The sequence below is a fragment of the Castor canadensis genome, chromosome 2, assembly GCF_047511655.1.
Source record: "Castor canadensis chromosome 2, mCasCan1.hap1v2, whole genome shotgun sequence".
In the NCBI taxonomy this organism is placed as follows: Eukaryota; Metazoa; Chordata; class Mammalia; order Rodentia; family Castoridae; genus Castor; species Castor canadensis.
The window spans coordinates 168,372,985-168,394,194 of NC_133387.1; the positions used below are offsets into that span (position 1 = coordinate 168,372,985).

Consider the following 21,210-nt stretch of genomic DNA (forward strand, 5'->3'; position numbering starts at 1 on the left):
AGCGGCAACTGACAAGAAATGCACTTGTTAAAGGGGAGATGTGGCACAAAGGGCCTAACCAGGCTTGGGGCCTCAGGTTGAGGGAGAGAGAGAGAGAGAGAGAGAGAGAGAGAGAGAGAGAGAGAGAGAGACTTTGAGGAAAAGACATCAAGGCCTGAGGCACAGGGAAGAGGTGCAAGGGTCAAGAAAGCAGGGTGCTTCCAGAAAGGGAGAGATGGTCTAAGTCCAGGATGTGGGAACATGCCACATCACAAACCATATTTTGAAAATATGGAATGAACACATGCCTGTAGTCCCAGTTACTCAGGAGGCTAAGGTAGGAGGATCTCTTAAGCTCAGGAGTCTAGACCAAGCAGACAATATAGTGAGGTCCCTGCCTCAAAAACAAAGAACAAGCAAACAAAAACACAGGAATGATTTCATTTATTTTTATGTTTATTTATTTATTTTTTAATTAATTTTTTTGTTCATTTATTCACATGTGCACACATTGTTTGGGTAATTTCTCCACCCTGCCCCCTTACCCTGTCCTTCCCCCCCACCCCCCCCTCAGCTCCAGGCAGGTCCCGTTCTGCCCTTATCACTGATTTTGTTGAAGAAATGACATAAGCATAATAAGGAAAACAAAGCGTTTTTGCTAGTTGAGTTAAGGATAGCTATACAGATAGATCAGGAATGATTTTAGGCAATGCTTTCAAAATGTCAAATGAAGCAAAAGTGAGCCAAAAATAAAAAATACTTTTTAATTAAAAATTATTTTTTGTCATATTTTAGAATATAAAATATTCTAAAATATTTTTTTTAGATGTATGTGTACATCTACATATATGTGTGTGTATATATATATATATATATATATATATGCATGAAATAAGATTCAGGAGCACAAACTCTTCACTCATTCATTCACTTGTCAAATGTGTTTGGAGAGCCTGAGGTTCTGGGACTGTTAAGGCCAGCAGGATACAGTTCTGAAGAAGACAGTCTAAGGGTCACCACCTTCACAGACTCACTTCCTAGAGAAGGGGACACAGAAACTAAGCAAACATGTGATTCTTTATTAATTACTATCTTTCTTATTCTTGAGAGATTTCCAGTAGTGATACAGGCTACAAACAAAGTGAAAAGGGGTAATGGGACTGAGTGACACAATGGAAAGAGCTGCTTAGACCCAGTGGTAAGGAAGGTCTTGCAAGGAGCCATGGAGACCTGAGCATGGGATGGAACAGCTCTTCAATGACGCTGGAGGAGAATACATTGGGCTAGTGGCCATCAACCTCAGAGTCACATCAACATCACCTGGGGAGCTTTAAGGAACACTGATGCTTGCTACCCCAGACCCCGGTTCTGATTCCACTGTTAGGGATATTGAGATCTGGATGGGAATTCTTACAAGCCTGCCTGGCTTATAAACCCAATACACAGGGAACCTAGAACCACTGGCCTAGGTGGGACCAACTGCAAGTAATTATACAATCGGCTTTGGAGGTGGCACACTCCTGTATTTTACAAATTTCCTATCATGCATATACATTTCAAATAATAATTTTAACAAAATGTAACTTAGAGACAATACCACAGAACATCTAGGGATCTAGATCCAGGCCTAGACCAGATCTGGGAAGTTTGAATTCTAGCCACTGCTGAATCGCCTGCAGATGATGTGACCCCAATCGGTCTCAGTTTTCTCATCTCTAAGCCAACTCTATGATTCTTTATATCCCATTATTACTCTGTAATTTGCATGACTTGGAGCTCTGAGGAAGAACCAACAGTTCTGAACAATTATAACCTGATTCTACCCATACAAGGGAGTTGTCTCTCAGTGACAGTCATCTCTACACCTCAGTTCAGAGGATTTGTCTTTCGATTTTTAACTAGATTTCATGTGAACTCATTTTCAGTTTTTTTTTTTTTTTGGTGGTACTAGAGTTTGAACTCAGGGCCTTACACTTGCTAGGCACTCTACTACTTGAGCCACTCTGCCAGCCCTTCAGTGTTGTTTTCTTTTTTTTTTTAATGTAGGTTCTTAATAAAACTCAAACAGGTGAATCCCATTGTCCCCTTTGTCCCATTTCAGTCAACATGGCTCTGGTCTGCTCCTTGTGTTCATCATGACACGGTCACTGTGTGTCTGAGGTCCTGATTAGAATGGACCACGGTGTGGTGGGCTCTTCTCCTGCCTCTGTCCCCAAGAAGCTGTGTTACTTCATTTTCATGGACCTCTGAGAACAGTGCAAGAAGAGCACAAGAGCCAATTATGGGGATCTTTCTTAGATTTGCATTCAGAATTGTCTCATTGGTACCCTGAAACCTGTAGTGGTGGAAATAATCACACCTGGAAGTCAGCAGGCAGCAATGAAGTCCTCCATCCTTGCTCCTTACAAGGGCTAGCTGTTAAATATTTACCAGGACACCATGAAGAGTATCTGTCAGGCCTTCTCATCCCTGCAATCACCCTTGTTAGGAATGAGGAATCCTTGGGCCCCTCTGGAATCAGGTGGCCTAGAAGACCTCAAAGACAAGTACACTAGACACTGGTTCACTGAGTGGTAGAACCAATGTCCTTAAACGTCTTTTCTAGTTCTAAAAATATCTTCTTGTAATTGCCACTGGGATGCTCTAAGATTAGTGACAGTGGCTGCCACAACCGAGACTGTGAACATCTATCACTGCGCCATCCCTTCCTAGGAAACCTGGGTACTGTTTTACTCATGGCTGAGCCTGCTGATATTTCTACTTTGACAGGGCACTTCCTGCTCCCTGAGTCCTAAGCCATCCTCACTGTGGGACAGGAGGGCCCTGTAACCAACTGTTTCTCTCCTGGAAGGGTTGCTGTGGTAGAAAGAAACAGACAGGGTAGCCAGGTGACTTCCCAGGGGAAGACTGAAGAGCACAAAAATGTAATGAGGAGTTTATCCATGTCCTTCCAAGCCCTGGGTTCCTTTCTGGCTGTAGGAAAATCCTTCTGGCTCTTCAGGGGCTGGCCTGAGCCATGCTGCTTAAGTGCACCCTCAAACTTATGCTAGATCTTGCTGTGATTTAGGGAGGAGAGGAGAGAGCTGCCAAAGAGAGAGGGTTTTCAGTAGACATCACCATTCTGAAATTCTCCTTTACACTTCACTTACTGCCAGCATATAGGCCACTAACACAATGGCAGACTTCAGCCATGCAAGAGGGCTCAAGGGGGGATGAGCAGTAGCTGCAGAACACTTTCTCCACTCCATCTTTCTTATGTTGCTTCCTGGTCTCTTTTCTTCCTGATCACAGCTTTTCCCTGTCTTCCAGAAACTCTCAGAATTAGACTTTTCTTGCTTCCAGTGTCCCATACCTTTTGCATCCTACAGCCTTCTACCTTTAGCATTGGATAACCCTCTCCATCTGCTAGGTGGGGGCTCTCCAAAGTCTGTTCAATATATTGGTTATCATCCTATATTCTGTTTTCCTAAACTAACAGAGAAAGGGAGCCCCTCTTGTCTTTCCACAGGTCCCTGCTCTTGAGAGGTGAGGGTGGGATTGGAGAGAAAACAGGAGGAATGCTTCTGAGAGAGATGTTTGTGCTGTCCTGGGCAGGAATGAGGGGACCCAGCAGCAAAGTTTCAGCCTCCAGAACTGATCTCACGTCAAATAACATCATCTTTTCAAGAAAATGACATTAGTTTTAAAAGGTCACGTGATTTCTGGATTAAGACGGACCCACTCTCCAAACTGGATTCCTGTGGCCCCATTCAGGGGGCCCCACCGCAACTCTTCAGCACATCACACTCTGTCCTCAAGCCCTACTCCAACCCCTCTCCACCACGTCTTGGGCTGCGACCCCCTCTTCCTCCACCCGCCCACCAAATTGCCCCTGCGCCCCTGCCCTTGCTCTCGGCTGCGACACTGGAGCAGCCCCTGCGCCCTCCGCCTCCAGCTGCGTCCCTCTTCGTCCCCGCAATTCCCCCACCCCTATGCCCACGCCCATGCCCTCCACCGCGACACTCGAGCTGCCCCCGCGCCCCACGTCTCAGGCTGCGCCCGCGCCCTAGGCTGCGCCCCCATCCCGGGCTGCGTCTCCCTGCCCCTGTGCCCCTCTACCCCTCTACCCCTGCGCCCCCTCCCGCGCTCCCCAAGCTGTGTTTCCACCCCCTAGCCCTGGGCTGCCTCCCCTTAGCTGGCCCTGCGCCCCCGTCTCGGGCTGCGCCCCCAAGCTGCCCCTGTGCCCTTGCCCCTGGCTGCACCCCCCTCAGCTGCCCCTGCGTCCCCGCCCGCGCCCTCGGCTGCGCCCCCCCGGGTGGCGGCGGCGTCCGGGCGGGCCGCGGGGCTGAGCCCAAGCCGGCTCCGGCTGTCTGTGCGCCGAGCTCCAAGGCAGCGGGGTGAATGGACGGCATCCAGCCTGGCCGGCAACTTGAAAATAAAAATAAAACAGAGGGAAAAGAAATAAATAATAAGGAGTGCGTCAGAAAGCCAAAGAAAATACAATTCCACCTCGAGCAGGCTTCGAGCCTGCAGCCGGCCGTGGGCTGCGAGCCTTTGGCATGGGAGCCAGCGGGGCCTCTGTGCTCCCCTCGGCCGCCCCCCGCGCGTTTCTGTCCTAATTGAGGAAACACAATCCCGGGATGGCGCAGCGACGCGCCCCGCGGCCGCCGGGGGCCAGAGAGAGCCGCTGGCTGCTGGCGCGGCTGCGAGAACGCCCCCGCCCGCAACAGGGACCGCTTGTTCTTTGTGCGGGCAAATATTTATTTTGGTTCAAGTGGACCCCTTTCCACAAAGACCACCTGGTTGTAATCAATAACACCTATTTTCAGATAATCTGCCGCTCTCTAGGCAGAGCCCAAGGAACTCACCCAAACAGAGACCTTTTCAAAGGGCATTTTAAATGGGCTGGATTCACAGACGGCTGGAGGAGAGACCCGGGTGGGGGCGTCGGGGAGATGTGGGCCTGGGTGGTCAGGCGGGAGCCAGGTGGGCAGGGGGTGCTGCTTGATGGAGGGCTTGGGGGCTTCCAGGAACCTTTCACAAAATAAAACAAGCTGAAAACTTTCTTAGGAGGGCCAAATTCTGCTGCAAAGGTAGACTTCCAGAAACACCAACGCTGCTTCCTCTTGGCTCCTAAAGAGCATCAGTGTTGTCAGATTCCATTGTGGTATGAGGCCAGGCAGAGCACACCCAGCCCCACTGAAGGGCTTCTCTCCGTCCCTGCTAAAGAGGGACCAGTCCTGCTCAGTTCAAAGGAACGCCAGCCCTTCAAGAGCACATGTGTTTTCTCTCTCACTCTTTCTCTCTTACACTCTCTGCCTGTATGTATACGTATACGTATATGTATGTGTATATGTGTGTATATATAAGATCATGTATGTATTTGTGTATATATTTATCCTTTAGGTCTAACTTCCACATATGAAGGAGAAATGCATCCTTTGTCCTTCTTCACTTAACATGATGCTCTCCAATTCCCTCCATTTGCTTGCAAGTTCATTCTTCTTTATGGACGAATAGTACTCCATTGTGTATGTATAGCACATTTTCTTAATCCATTCATCAGTTGTAGGGCATCTGGGCTGTTTCCAAGTTTGGCTTTCGTGAGTAATGCTGCCATGAACACCGGTGTGCAAGTGGTTCTATTTGGGACTGTAGGAGGGGACTACGGGAAGGCAGGAGAGGAAAAGAGAATGAAAGAGAGTGAATAATATCTAAATACATTGCATCTGTGTATGAAGATGGCATAACGAAATGCACTGAAAGCCATTGAATAATAGGGGAGCAGGGCAAAAGAGGAAGGGTGGGGGGGGTTAATCTGATTAAAGTATGATACATACACGTGTGAAGTACCAAGGAGAAGCGCCTTGAACAATCAATACACACTTAAAAAGTGAATGACAGGAAGGTAAAACAGGTTCTGTTTGGGGATTGGTAGCAGTGGGAGGGCACAGGGTAAATGGAGAGGATGAAGAGGGTGAATATGGTCCATGTATTTTTTATATGTGTATGAAAATAGAACAATGAAACCTGTTGAAATTGTTCTAAGAAGGGTGTGAGGGGAGATGAGGGAGAATGATGGAGGGGGTGAAACTAATTCAGATACACTGTAAGCATGTATGTAAAAGTCACAGTGAAACCTCCCTGTCCAACTAATATATGGTAATAAAAAAAAAACACATATGTAGGGCTGGGGGTATAGCTCAGTAGTAGGAGTTGCCTAGCATGCACAAAGTCCGAGTTCCACCCCCAACACTGCCACCAAAACAAACAAAAATTGCATATTCTTGTAGTCCCAGCTCTCCAAGGGCTTTCCAGGCTGGAAGATAACTTGAACTTAGGAGTTCAAGATCGACAAACCCTGTCTCAAAGCAACCACCACAACAAAGGAGTATATGAGCATTGCTGTAGGTGTGGGGTGTAGCAGAGATGAAAACGGACAAAATCCTGTCTTCATTGACTGTGCACAGTGACAGCAATAAGTGACTTCCTAGGTAAAATACTACTAGACAGCGAGGCAAAGTACAGGAGTGTGTGTGAGGATACTTTGAAAATTGTGAAGTGCTTTGGGTTTCAGCTCTGGGGTGGGAACAGCTCCTGCTCTTGGAGGCGGGGATCTCTGCTGGATCGGGTGTGCGGAGAATGTGCTCACATGGGTACAAAAGCCCAAGCTTCAGAAGGGACTGCCAAGTCCAAACATCTGGGAGGATGCTGCTACAGGCTAGGGGCTAAGTGCACCCACGACTGCATTTCAGAGCCTTAACTATTACTTGGGGGTAAATAACGCCCCCCTCAGGGGTTAAAAGAAAATCACTAGCACGGTACACTCCATGTTCCTTCCCTCTTCCCCCAAACGCCACATTGTGGTCGAGGCCCAGTGGTGGAGTAGTATTATTTTGTAATATGCCATTTGTAGACTTTCTGTAACATGATTTAAGGTTTCTGGATGAAGCATGGAGGCCAAATGTGTTTTGGAAGCTGAGAAGTTCACAGGAGATGCTGCCCTGGTTATTCCATACATGCTTTCCTTACCTTGGCAATAGGGTTGACCTAGACTGACCAGTCATGGTCCCTGCCATGCTCACAGCCTCATTCAGGAAAAACCTGGACTACTCTGTTCACTTGACCCTCCTGGCCCCAGGCAGTGGCCTGACTTAAAGATAGCCAATCCATAGATGCCAAGAAAACCCTTAAGAACTCAGAGTGAAGTGACAGCTAGGCAAATCAGACCTTGTCTTTTAAACATTTTAACTGGGAGATTGAGGCAGTGGGACAGACAAGTGAAAAGATGGTAGGAGGGGGTCTTAGTCATGACAACATAGGAAATCCTCCTTGGAAATTCCTTGGACTCTAGTAGCTTTCTTTTCCCATCCTCAAGGAGGTCAGCTCTGAAGGGAGTCCTGTTCTCTTGAGGTTCCTATCTCTCTCATTGCCATTGGATGTTTTACAGTAAATTCTCCAGGAAGTCTGATGAAGTGCTTGTCATTTACAATCCAGAGAACACAGCTTCCAAGATGTCTGACCAATAATGCAGAACTATCTTTAGCACTCTGTGGCCAGGTTGGCTGGTGGAAGGTTGACCAATGATAGGTATATGGGTTGCACAATGGTGGTCAAAGCCTTGTCAGATGAAACTAGTTCAGGAGTTGGTCTACTTCATCCATTAGCCAGGGCCTCCATGCTTCTAAAAAAACCTTCTTATATCCTAATGCTGTTTTCCTTGTCCTTAGAGATGGCTGGAAAAAGGGGACAGGACTGATTTACTTACAGTTTGTACGGGTTAGGCCAGGCTGGGGCTAGATTTATGTCACTGCTCTTCATCAAGAATGTGGCTTTCTTTCTCTGGTGAGATGTCTTCAGGCTGGCTCCTTAGCTTGCAAAAAAATTAAACGTGGGTGCAGATCACCCAGTGGGGGTTGATGGCCCAGGAAAGATTACGATAAGAAAAGGGTGATGGACAGGAAGAAGGGTGGGGTGTTGGAATTTGGGATAATTGAATTAGCTGTGCAGTTAGCAATTATGACTTGGGTCATCCGCTGCATCTTTGGTCGTAAATCCACCAAAACCAGGAAATTCCATGGTTAGGCCAATCTTTCCATTTTTCTCAGAGATCAGGATGGTTGAAGATTTAGCAAGGGATGCTTTTCAACTTCTGGACATGCTGTGACTCAGAGTAAACTACATTTTTACATTGAGATTTGCTACACTTATGTCCTGGAAACCCAATGCTAGCCCTCTTGTTTTTGTGTCATATTTTCCCCAGGACCATCAGCAGACCCTTATGCACAAAGGACACTTATCCATCAGTTCTGAATTCCCAAAATACTAGAGGTAGGACAGGCTCCCTTCAGGGATCTACCACAAGTGAGTTATGAAGTGATTGCTTTAACTCCAGTTTTCTCTCTATCACATTTTGGGCACATGCCATTTGTAATTAACTGTCAACCAACAGAACATCTGATCTCCTGAAAACTAGATGTTTCTTACAAAGTAAGATTTAACCTAAGTGAACATTGTATGCCAATGTGATTTTTATGGGACTTTGGAGTTTTCTGGCAACTCAGCAGTGCTCATGACCTCCCTCCTGGATTTAGCCAAGCCTCTGTAGAGGTAAGGGGCTTGGAGCTTTTAGGATACAAATCTAAGCGCCTAGGGAAGCTTGTGGAATGACTGTGTCATTGAACAGAGTAACTCACTATGCAGATGGAAGCCCCTGTTTTTCTCTTCTCTCCCTTAATTTCCACCTACTTTTGAGGGTGAGCTTTCAGTGTAAATGGCAACACAAGGATTCATTTGTCCAGTTGAAGCTACTTGAAAAATTGGATACATTGAAGTTTGGGGACTTGCATTCTAGTTGGGAAATCATTGGTTTGTAAAGATTCAGTGTGAGAGGATCAGGCTGAGAATCCTCAGAAATACCTTTTTGAAGGCAGGTTCAATCTGTAATCCAATGAACTTGGCTATTCAAAAATTAGTTACAAGTCCATATTTCTTGCCTATGGATAATTTGTATTCCCCACAGTTCAAAGTTGTCAGACAGACATCTGATGTAAATTGGTTTCTTCATGGTCATATGTTCTATGATTTTTTTTCAAAATGACAGATCCTTACATTATGCAGAAAATTGTCAGATAAGTTTATGTTTCGAAAAAAGACACAGAGAGAGAGCGAATGAAGGTGAAACTGTCAAGAAAGGCTGAAGTGTCTGGGAAGTATTGCTAGGATATTCATGATGCTTGATTAAACAGTTCTGAAAGCCAAGGGCTCTGGGCAGTACAATAATCAGTAGGTAAAGAAATACCGAATCTACTGGGGAGTGCAATTAACTACCAAACACAGAATCACTAAAAATTGCTAGCAAATGATAACAGTGGTCTAGCCTTATGTTTCAACTCCATCGTCCCTGGTTTTTGCTTTGTCTATGTAGCTCTGGAGTTAGCAGTAACTAAGCAGCACAGACACCTCATCCTGCCTCTCAGCATTGTTGGGCTGTGGATACTTTCTGTCCAGCAGGTGTACTTTGACAAACAACAGACATGCATTGGATCCTTCTGTAAGCCAGGCACAGAGCCAGATATAGTTCCTGCTCCTCACTCTTGTCTGATGGAGGACATAGGCCTTCAAAAACAAAGGGGTTTCATATTGCTCCATCACTGCACTGCCTAATAACCAAAAGTAACTTAAAAGTCATGCAATCCTTACCTCAGCCTCTATCCCAAACATTAATGTTATAACCTAGAACCTTGTTTGTCCACATTCATCAGACATGCCCAGTTCCTTTGCTATATTCCAGTCTCTCTCCTCACATCTAGCACATGATTTAAAATTTAAAAATTTTTTCCACCTGCCCCTATTCTCAGCTACTTCCTAATTTGTTAGCTTATCTGATTGACTACTCCTCCCTCGTCCCCTTCTCTCAATTTCTTTAACCGTTTTGTAGAGAATTACATATATGGGAAGGACAGAAAGTAGAGTGAACCCTGTGATGTTGGATTGAAAAGGAATGCATGTGAATGAAGTGAGGGTTTTCAATATAGATAGAGATAGAGATAAATACAGAGTATATGCACATATATGCATGTAAATGCTATGCATGTACGCATATAAATGTATGTAGATACACAGTACACACATACATGATGTACATATATGAATATGCATGTATACCTAGCTCTGTACACTAGCAATTGTGGGGGACAGGACAACAGCCATAGTAGTGAGCACCTCCAACATCTGGATATTGGCTTCTAAATATCATTTCCCATTAAAATGAACCAAAAATCCATGGAAAAATAACTGATCCCAGGGTGGGTCAGGGAGTCTAAATGTGTTGTGAGAGCAAGAAAGGAAGTATTGAAAGAGTGACTGGAGCATGTCAGTGAACACTAAAATCATCTTGAGTGGCTTCCTATGTGGACAAAGTGGTCATCAAAATGAAGAATAATGAGAACATATCATATCCGCTCAATGAAATTAGAAAGTCATGAACCTTTTCAGATGTAAATATCTCTAGAGATATTTATTTAAACATAAATGAATGAATGCATTGAAATTTGATGATGAGTTGGATATTTCCATACTTTCATAAAACTTCTGCACAAAATACTTACTAATTGCAAGGGAAAAAGAATAGCTTTTCAGTGAAGCTTGACAGATACGACCTTAAACAAATCATAAGAGTGAACTTCATCAGCAATGAGATAAATTGAGATTATGTGCTGCCTGAAGGTGGGGAGGGGAGACTGAGTGTTCCTAAACGCCATCCGTAATTCTGAATCGGATCCTTTCTCTACAAAAGACAATAGTAGGGTAACTGGGAAACGGTGAATGGTGCCTAAGAATTATGTGGAAGTAATCTGTCCACATCAACTTTCTGATCCTCATGACTATAGTCTGTTATATATATAGGAGGACATTGTTGACTGACAGAAATACACATTCAAGTATTTGGGACTGATGGAACATCAGGTTAGCAACTTACTCTCAAATGGTTCAATAAAACATGTTCTTTGTATTTTTTCCAATTTTTTTGGGTAAGTTTGTGGTTGTTTCAAGCTTTTAATTTAAAAAATATACATTTGTATGCATGTATGAAAATATGATGAAACCCATTTTAAAAATGGTAAAAAAAAAAGGAGGGGAGGGTATAAGAGGTGATAAGAAAGAGTAATAGAGGGTGTGAGTATGATCGAAGTACATTATATGGATGTTTCAAATCATGATGAAACTTCTCACTGTGTACAATTAATATATGCTATAATAAATCCAAAAAATGTATACTGTAATATGCAATAGGATAGCATGATATGGTTTAGCTCTATCTTATATCAGGAAGAAACTGAGCCCTGTATAGATTTTTGAATAATAAAGAGCAGCTGCCTATCAATGAGAGAATGCTGTAATATCTTGCATTTCTGTAATTGTTTTCAACACATAGGACATCTTTACTTACATTATCGTATTTCGCTCTTGGATAGCCTTGCATGGTATGCCCTAATCCTCATTTTATAGGTGAGGAAATCCAGCCCAGAGACAGGAAGTCATAATTCAGCAGTAGACATGCTGGGATTCACGACAGTCTTTCTAACTGCAGACCTGTCCTCTATGTATTCACCCATCATATATTTAAGCACTAATCACTGTGGCCCACTGCCACCATGGCAGCAAATAAGATAGACATAGTCCCCTCTCTCACGAAGCCACAAAGTGGCCTTAGATCTATGAAAAACTTGGATTCAAGTTTACTAGGCATACAATCCCAGCTCGCAGTTTCTATTTCTTACCTAATTTAACAACCCCATCCAACATTTCTGACAAAGTGCATTCTTTTTTATTACTTTCTAACAATCTCATTTTATTTGCAGGTTTCTGCATGCTCTGCTGACCCTAGGTGGATACACATACAAAACCAGTGAAGGGCAAATGTCCAAGTGATGCACTGTGAGGGCCTTGGATGGGGAAAATGCAAATGCTTTCTGGAAAATCCAATTTACTCCCACTTTTCACTCATTTGGAAAATGCCTTTCTGACCGCAAACAAGATCTACATTGTATTGAACTCTCCAAACAGAGTGTTCACTAGTTACCAATGACTTAATGAATGTTCTTGGAAAAAAATTAGCCAAAAATACTAGCAGATAAGAGTGATTATAAATATATACTTCCTGTGCAGCAGTTTCGAATGGGTTTTCCTTGTCGTCTTCTAATACCTCACAGGAAACCCTGGCAGGAGAGAGTTCTCAGCTTCCCAGTTAAAAGGTGCAGACAACTTGGCTACTTAGTAGAGGGGTCAGAATTTGAACCCAGGGTCTCTGGCATTATACCCATGCTCATTTATCTCCCCAAATTACCTCTCTCCTCCCACTAAGAAAACACATGAGTTAACTCAGTTAAAATGCAGAAGGTTAATCTAGCAATTGTAGGTAAGTGAGTGGTCTCACTGGAAACTTTTCTGTTTCCCCCTAGAGCTTTTAAGCTAAGTGTAAATTGACTATGTGCTTAGGAATTTACCAGCTCAGACAGACTGAAACAATTAGAGAGGAGGCCAAGTAAGAGTGAGAGAGGGAGACAGACCCCAGGCATGTGAGCCGACATTCCTTTTAAAAGCTTCCCTCCATATCCTTTCTCAATTGGCTGAAACCCTAGAGGTTTGCCTGGCTAAGCCACTTCCTCTCAGAAGTGTCTGTCCCTCAAGGGAGCTTGGGATTTGTAGTCTCGAAATCAGCTGACCTTTCATAATCCTTTAGTGGGGCTCCCTGGCTGAAACACGCAGTGTCAATTTCGGTAGCTTTCTAAGTGATGAATGCCCAATGTGTTTTTTGTAAAACACAAATTCCTTCCTGGGTAAGAGTGCAGTCTCTGTATGTTTACCAGGACCAGGCTCCTGCCCCCCAATTCTAGTTATTACCTCCCCTCTCCTTGCCCCACGCCCCCCAGCATACCCCACCATCTTACTGCTGCGTCCTGAAGGGTTCTGGACAGATGCCCAGCTGTGCTGTTGAGGTAAGAGGCTGCCTGTGAGAAGAGGTTGACCCACTGAGGTACAGAACCCTGCTGGTGCCTAAAGCTTGTTCTCCCAAGGGGTACCTTTTCGGTAGTTTTCAAGGCAATATGTGTGCATGATGGTTATTAAGAAATAGAAATTAGAGGTATTATGTGAAGCCAAATCCACAAACTTTTCATAGAAAATACAGTCATCTGTCATCTCTTGGAATCTGAGGAGGATTGCTTCCAGCGCCCCTGAAGGATGCCAAACCCCTTGGATGCTCAAGTCTTTTATATAAAAGTTCAATTGCTTCTAGATTACCTGTAATATCGAATACAGTGTAAACATTATGTAAATAGTTGCTATTCTGTACTGTTTGACGTGGAAAGTAAGTGTATGTGTTCAAGACAGATGTAATTTAAAAACTATTTTTGATTCATGGTTGTTTGGATCTGCAGATGTGAAATTTGTTGATAGATACAAAGGGCTGACTGTACTTCATTTTGCTTTATTTTTTATTTCCCCATCAAGTAGTGCCTTGCCCTGGCAGCACCTTGGCTTGGGGTGGACAGACTCTTTTCCCCCCTGGTGTTCTGGATTCTCCTGATCTCATTGGGTCAAAACTAGGAATATCCCATCTGAGGGCTTGCACTTCATAATAAACAAACATGCTGTATTCATGGTTTGATTGCATGCAAATATTATTAAGTAACATAATGACCATTTTAAATGTTATTACATTTCTACTGGTTGCTCATCAAAAAGGTTTCAGAGTGCTGGGTGTGGTGGTTCATACCTGTAATCCCAGCTACTTGGCAGGTGGAAATTGGGAGGATTGCAGTTAGAGGCCAGTCCAGGCAAAAATAGTTAGGGAACCCTCATCTCAATCAATAAGCCAAGTGTGGTGATTTATACCTGTGATCCCAGCTAAGGAGGAAGCCGTAGGTAGGAGGATCATGATCCGAGGCTGGCCTGGGCAAAAACAGGAGACCCTACGTGAAAAATAACTAAAGCAGAAAAAAAAGGGATTGGGGGTATGGCTCAAGTGATAGAGCACTTGTCTGGCAGGCAACGAGGTCTCGAGTTCAGACCCATAGTACTACCAAAAAAGAAAAAAAAAAAAAAAAAAGAAAGGTTCAATGCAATAGAAATTGAAAGTACAACTTCCTTTGTGTGGGAATCAACTATATTTTTTGACACTAAAGAAACTGATGACTTTTGCTATAGTTTGAGTGCTATGTCCCCATCTTCCCAAAATTCATGTGCTGAAACCTAATCCCCAGTGTGAGGATATTTGGAGGTGATTCAGTCATGAAGGTGGAACCCTTATAGATGGGATCAGTGCCCTTGTAAAAGAAACTCCAGAGAGCTGCCTGGGCCCTGCCACCCTGTGAAAGCACATGAGAAGGTGCTATGTGCGCATGGGGAAGTGAGCCCTCACCAACACCAAATCTGATGTGCCCTGACCTTGGACTTCCAGTCTCCAGTACAGTGAGCAATGCATTTCTGTTGTTTATAAGTCACCCAGTCACTAGTAGTTTGTCATAGCTGCCCAAGTGGGCTAAGATGACCTCCTGCTCCAAGGGGTTGCTGGCCAGTGTCCTGAACTGTGGGGAGGATCAGCTTCCATTAGGATTGTTCCAGGCATGCCCTGCCCTCTCTGCTTGGCTTGCACTGTTTGTTAGACCACTCAACCTTCATGGCACAGGGCATAGGCATGGAACATTGGTGTGGGTGAAAATATTGGACCAGCAACAAGTTAGTCGGATGCCCGTGAGCCAGCTAGGAAGCTTCAAATCTGGGCATCGCAGGTCACTAAATGCTAGTCCTCCCTCTGTACAAATGCATATGAGGACTAAATGGTGTGCTGGTCCTGTCAGCAAGTAGACTGGCTTCTGAAACGTGGAATACATCTCTGCAGAACATATTCATGGAACAAGATTGGTTTGATGTTCTGTGACATTTTTGAGATGATAAACCTAAGCCTTGTAAGAGGAAACCTGTTACAAGGGTGAGCCCCTAATGGTGTGAGCATCTTCTTCTTAAGCACTTGGAAATATCTGCCTGTTTCCCTAATGATACTTTGCAGAGTTCAAAATCAATGTGGAAATTGCCTGGTGAGATGGAGATTTGCAAAAGAAGCCAGCTAGATTATTCTTAAACATACTTGGCCGTTGCCATTTTTCTTCTACTAAAACTAAGTCTTTATTTTCTCCTTTTTTGGAAGGCACTAGAAAACCCATACACGTGTATAGACATACAGATTGATTTCACTAATGGCCAATGTTTTTGTTTGGAGTGTTGATAGCAGGGGATTTTCAGCATAAAGAAAACAGGAAGAAAGTATAAAGAAGATTAGAATTTCAGTTTCAATTTATTTTATACCACCCTTTAAAGTTTTGTGTTTGTCTTAAATGAATAACATATATTATTTGCTCCTTGTTGTCTTCAGGAGATTGGTTCTGGGAGCCCTCAAGGATACCAAGAGCTGTGAATACTTCAGTCCCTTTCGTAAAATGGTGTAGTACTTGCACAGAACCTATTCATGACCTGTGTTAACTTTACGTCATCTCTAGTTTACAGTGCCAAATCCAATGTAAATGCTATGTATATAGTTGTTACACTGTATTGTTTCGAGAATAATGCCGAAAGAAAAAGATTGTACTTGTATGTACAGGACAGAGGCAATTTTAAAATTTTTCAGAATATTTTCGATCACAGTTGGTAGAATATGCAAATGTGGAATGCTCCTTGTAAATGTAACCATTTGTTTATGTGATGTATACATCAGTGTGCATATATTGAAAATATGTGCTTAACACTTTTTAAATGGTAGGGTGCAAGTGAAAAATAATTGGAGATCAATGTTTGGAACCCATCTCATGTGAGTTAGGTATAAACACAATCTAGAACAGCAAGGGTGCTGAAGGACATCAAGGTTTCATATTTTTCAGAGGAAATGAAAACGAGTTACCAAACAACGAAGCAACACACACACACACACAAGGTCTTAACATCTACATGGGCGCTAACTCCTGACATGTGTCTAAAGGAAGCTGGACCCTTACTTTCCTTTGGCACACTGGGAGGTTGGCCACCTGGCTTTGAAGTACCTGGTGGGTGAAACAGAGTGGAGTCTAATAGACAAGGTCTTGCATGGACCTGTTTGTTTAGTCCTGGTCCTTAGACTCAGAGTACCCATGGCCTTGGCTGTCATCACCTTTTAGACTGGAGGAAGATTCAAATAGCATGGAAAGGGCTGCAAACACCATCAACAACAATGCAAAGTCACATTGATTTTGTACCGTCTGTTATACTACAGCTGTATATTGGAAACATTTTTTTTGTGGTACTGGGATTCAAACTCAGGTCCTCATTTCCTTTCTACTACTTGAACCACACCCCCCACCCTTTTTTGCTTATTTTTCAAGTAGTGTCTCATGGTTTTCCTGGGGCCAGCCTTGGACCACAATTCTCCTGTTGGGTAACTAGAATTACAGATGTGCCCCACTATGCCTGCCTTATTAGTTGAAGTGCGCTCTTGCTAACTTTTTTTGCCCAGGCTGGCCTCAAATTGTGATCTTCCCTAAGTCTGCCTCCCAAATATTTGGAATTACAGGTGTAAGCCTCTGTGATCTGCCTTTGACCTAGCAGGGAGTAAATAAGGAAGCAATGTCATGGGTTCTGAGAGAAGAAGGCACAATTTATTTAGTCAAATTATTTTACAACATAGTCTTCATTGACAGTTGTCAGCTTAACACTTAATATAGTTAAAGGTCAATGATTAGCTGCAAATTATATATATTTTAAAGTCTAAAAATATATTGCATATATAGGGCAGGAAAATCCCTCATCTCCACAAGGGAAAGTTTGTTCTTTTTCAGAGTTGTGATTATTGCAGTTCTGTTATTTACAAATATTTCCAAAGCATTGAAGATTTAAACAGAGTTGCTTCTCTTGCTTGTACGTGCTGTTAAATAACTACCAGTGCTTTCCTCCTAGTAAGTCAGCGGCTTACATGCCCTGTGTCCTTTCAGCAATAGTCACATTAGGCATTTTAAAAACCAGTTATAAAAAGTACAAAGAATCCAAATATGTACAGATTGACAAAAGATGTACAAATTACACTTAAAAAAATAACAGTGACTGATTTGATAGTAAAATTGCATTTGTGACCGAGGTCAACTCGTTTATTTATTCTTTTTAATTTTTTAATTACTTATTTTTTAATACTGTGAGATATAGGAAAATAACTCTGCATAACTTATACAGTAAGTTGCCTTCTGATTGGTTGACCCTAGTCTGATGGTCTGACAAACGCACAGCGCTTGCGAATCTGTTTGAGTTTAGAAATCCCTAAGACTTTTCAAAGCCCTGGGACCCATTGTCATTTAAAAAAATTACTTATTTAATCCTCTGTCTTCAGGAATGTCTGTATTTGCATTACATTTTCTTAGTTCATATCTTGACTATTTGTTGAGAGAATGGTCAGCGGCGCACATGGCTGTGAGGGACTTTGAAATGCCTTTGCTTCTTAAATATACACACATGTTCTTTCTTTTAAATTCCAGTTGGGTGAAAACTTCACTGGCCTTATAGCCAATGCTCCAGTTGCCATCCACTGAATTAGGTCCTCCTAAAATAAGATTATGAGCTTCCTGTCTATATTTTCACTAAGTCTCAAGCTAGAACATGACTGGATAAGCCCATGATTCATTATTGTACTGAATCTTACCATGCTGAGACCCGTGTGCTGATAAGAAATTGCTTTGGTCATAAAAATATAAAGAAAATGTACAGCTTCTTTCTTAGAACCATGATATAAGCATTCCAGTAATCTAAATATTCAACTCATAAGATGAGAGGGGGTTGAAAACCAAATTGGTCTACTGGCCCATGGAGTGATTCATCTCTTTCTTCAGGTACAGGAAGCAAAAGTTACTGACATAAAAAAATGCTTTTAAGGAACAAATACAAAGGTTCTATCCAGCAAGAAAGAACATCCAGTTTTGTTTTCGCTTCAAGGCCACGTATGTCCTTTAGAGTCCAGAGTTTTCAAGAAGAGTGGGGGCTGGGCTTCAGCTAGAAGGCCACTGATGGTTAAGTTTCTAGTAGTAGCTGCCTAAGTGTGAAGGCACGTGGGTATTAGGATGGCGGGGGACATTGGGGTTGGGGTAGATTCCACCAGTGGGAGAGGTCCAGTATTGTGACGCTGCTCCAAAGAAGCTGGAAGAAGTGACGGGCATGGGGGACGGGTGGGGAGGGACAAAGTTCACCTTCTGCTGGTGGGCGTGGTAGGAAGGCATGTAGGAGATATCAGAAGGGTACTTGTACATGGACGACTCACTTGGATGTGGCTGTAGAGCCTGGGCAATGCCATGGAAGTCAAATTTGTAGGCATACCTCTTGCCATGCACTTTGGTCATAATGTTTTTATCATAGTAGTATCGGAGGGCCCGGCTCAGCTTGTCGTAATTCATGTTGGGCTTGCTCTTCCGCTCCCCCCAGCGCCTGGCCACCTCATCGGGGTCCGTCATTTTGAACTCCCCGTTGGTCCCCTCCCAGGTGATACAGCTGGCATTGGCACTGTCCGAGAGTAGCTCGAGGAGGAACTGCCATAGCTGGATCTGCCCACTTCCTGCAGGCAGTGAGGCAAACAGGAGAAAATGGTCTTAGTCTGGGGAAGTCAGAGGCCCAGTTCCCTAAACATGGCAATTCTCTCATGCTTTGTAAGAATTCTTTTGCTTTCTTTTACTTTCAGAATCACCTTGACCACCCTTACTTACCACTCATTATTAAAAATCTATAATAATTGTACGTACTTATGGGGTACAGGGTGATTTTTAGGTATACGTACACCAATATGTGATGATTAACTAGGGTAATTAATTCGTATGCCCATCACCTCAAACATTTATCGTTTCTTTGTAATAAGAATATTCAAAATCCCCTCTTTTAGTGAGTTTGAAAGATACAATAAATTCCTGCTAACCAATTCTTGCTTGCTGCTGAGATGGGCATCGTAAACAAGATTAGGTCTTAAAGATAATTTGCCCTAAAGCCAGGTAATGAGGTGCTCGCTTTGGTCAAAACTTGCTGTTGTGAACTTGGGCACCTCCTAATGTCCATTTTGGCAAGATATTTGACTGTCTTTTGCATAGATATGAATTACTCAGCTCCACACTTAGTGATAAAGTCTCCGCATTAGAATTAAAGGGGGTCAGGGTCGCAGAATGGCTGCAGAGTCACAGGAAGAAGGCGCCTCCCAGATTTTAGGTACCAAACATGGACTGTTCCCTAGCAAACTTCTAGCACTGGGTTTTCAGAAGAACTTGGGCAGAAGGAAAAATAAGAGGAGAAGATGCTGAGCAGCTTGTAACTTTAAGAATGGTCCAACACTAAAGAACAGGAAGAGTGGGCTGGGTGCATTGGCTCATGCCAGTAATCCCAGCCCTTGGGAGGTAGAGATTGAGAGAATTATGCTTTGAAGCCAGCCTTGGCAAAAAGTTAGTGAGACCCACCCCCCTCACCCCTGCATACACCTGAAAGCCCACCTACAAGGGATATATGGTAGGAGGATGGCTGTCTGAGGCCAGTACCCAGGCAAAAAAGCAAGACCGCCTCTGAAAAATAACTAAAGTGAAAAGGACTGAGAGTGCATGCCTAGCAATTGTGAGGCTTTGAGTTTAAATCCTAGTGTCACCAAAAAAAAAAAAAAAAAAAAAAAAGAGTAGGACAACACTGGCAGCACTGAATTTCCTTTGTACCTGGATGGTGTGTGGACCTCACTATCAAAATAGCTCACACTCCTATTCACTCACAATCTCGGTAATCTTGGTTTAGAATTACTCACCTGGGAGTTATTTTTTCATAACAAGTGTTATTAATGACAGTGCATTATATTGTTATTATAATGACAATGTAATAACAAAACATTGTGACTTTCCAGGGACATGCCTCTATGAGAAGACCAGACAACTCTGCTATACTTTCTAAAATCAAAACTAAAATTTTTGGAGTATTTATTCCCTGTGCCTTGATGGGGGAGATAACTGAGAACTCCTTGGAATAAACTTGTTTCTTTCTTTTTCTTCTAGTTTTCCCTATTGGAACATTACTTGTGCTGTTTATTACTAATCTAAACCCAGTGCAGAGATGCAGGGCTAATCTAATCTGTGTATCTTCCAGAAGCATCCTCAGTCAACAACACCGCACCTACTAGTTCATACACTACAAAAGAGGTGTCAGGCATCGGATAAAAAGAAGCAGAGGTTACCCTCTGGTCAAGTGTCTAGACTTAGGACAGAGCTCTCTGTGATATCACAAAGCAAGGGAATATTCTGGAAAGAAAGCTTGCAGTCCAAACTCACCTGGATTGGCTAGGCGGCTGCTGGTGGGGCCCAGGATCTGATAGGGATCTAAAAACACAAAAAGGAAGTTTGTTTCACTGTTATTAAAAGTGTAACAACAGCATCAATAGTAACAAAACCTCCAGGGTTTATGCTTTTATTTCAATAGCATTGGAAAGCCCAATTTCAGAAAACTCTACTGCTTGTATTTTTAGATCTTAGAGATCTTGGTCATAGTTTATGGATGAAAACACCACAGGAGAGGAACATATGTGGTTTCTAAAATTTATAGACTTTGCTGTCATTATCCAAAAACAAAATCATGGAAATGTGGATAGTTGCTGGCTGATTTCAGTCATACAGCAAATAAACAGAAGGATTGCTTATCAAGTGGGGCTCAAAGAAGGTCTCATGATGATTACCGACCTTTAATAGTTCTGCCTAATACTAAAAACGTTACAAATATCTGCTTTTTCTGATGGAGCATAAAAACCACATGCCTGGAAACCAAGCAGCCTGGGTTCTAGTTCCAGCTACGTTATAAAGGAAACAATTTGTCGGTCAATCTCTGGATACATTTTCTCATCTGCAAAATGAGTGGGTTGGGTTCTTGTCTCAGTTTCCAGTACAACACTGTGATTTAAAGCTTGGAAATGTCAGCAGTAACTAGAATTTATAGTTTAGTTATAAAATCACTGTTTTTATTTTGATTTTGTGTGTGTGTGTGTGGTGTTAGGGAACAAATCCAGAGTTTCACACATTAGGCAAACACTCTACCACTAAGCTATACCCCAGCCCCCATAAAAATAGTTATTCTTAAAATCTCAGTTTACTGAGAACTTTTGGGGGGGGATTTTTAAAAATTAGGATATATTCGTCATTCAGGGTAGATTCATGTGACAATTCCAAATAGGCTTAT

The 21,210-nt window shown here is 43.0% G+C and overlaps 1 protein-coding gene across 3 annotated transcripts in view; it reads right to left on the bottom strand.

Annotated features, from left to right (window-relative positions):
- Nucleotides 1-16,624: 16,624 nt before the first annotated feature.
- Fli1 (Fli-1 proto-oncogene, ETS transcription factor) overlaps nucleotides 16,625-21,210 on the bottom strand; it is a 128,263-nt gene continuing 123,677 nt past the window's right edge. For all 3 annotated transcript variants that reach the window (XM_074066373.1, XM_074066372.1, XM_020184076.2), the window contains 2 exons: nucleotides 20,313-20,360; nucleotides 16,625-18,580 (listed from right to left, as the gene is read on the bottom strand). In XM_074066373.1, the coding sequence (XP_073922474.1) occupies nucleotides 18,051-18,580; nucleotides 20,313-20,360 (578 nt within the window). In that variant the 3' untranslated portion in view covers nucleotides 16,625-18,050. The remainder of the gene's footprint in view (nucleotides 18,581-20,312; nucleotides 20,361-21,210) is intronic.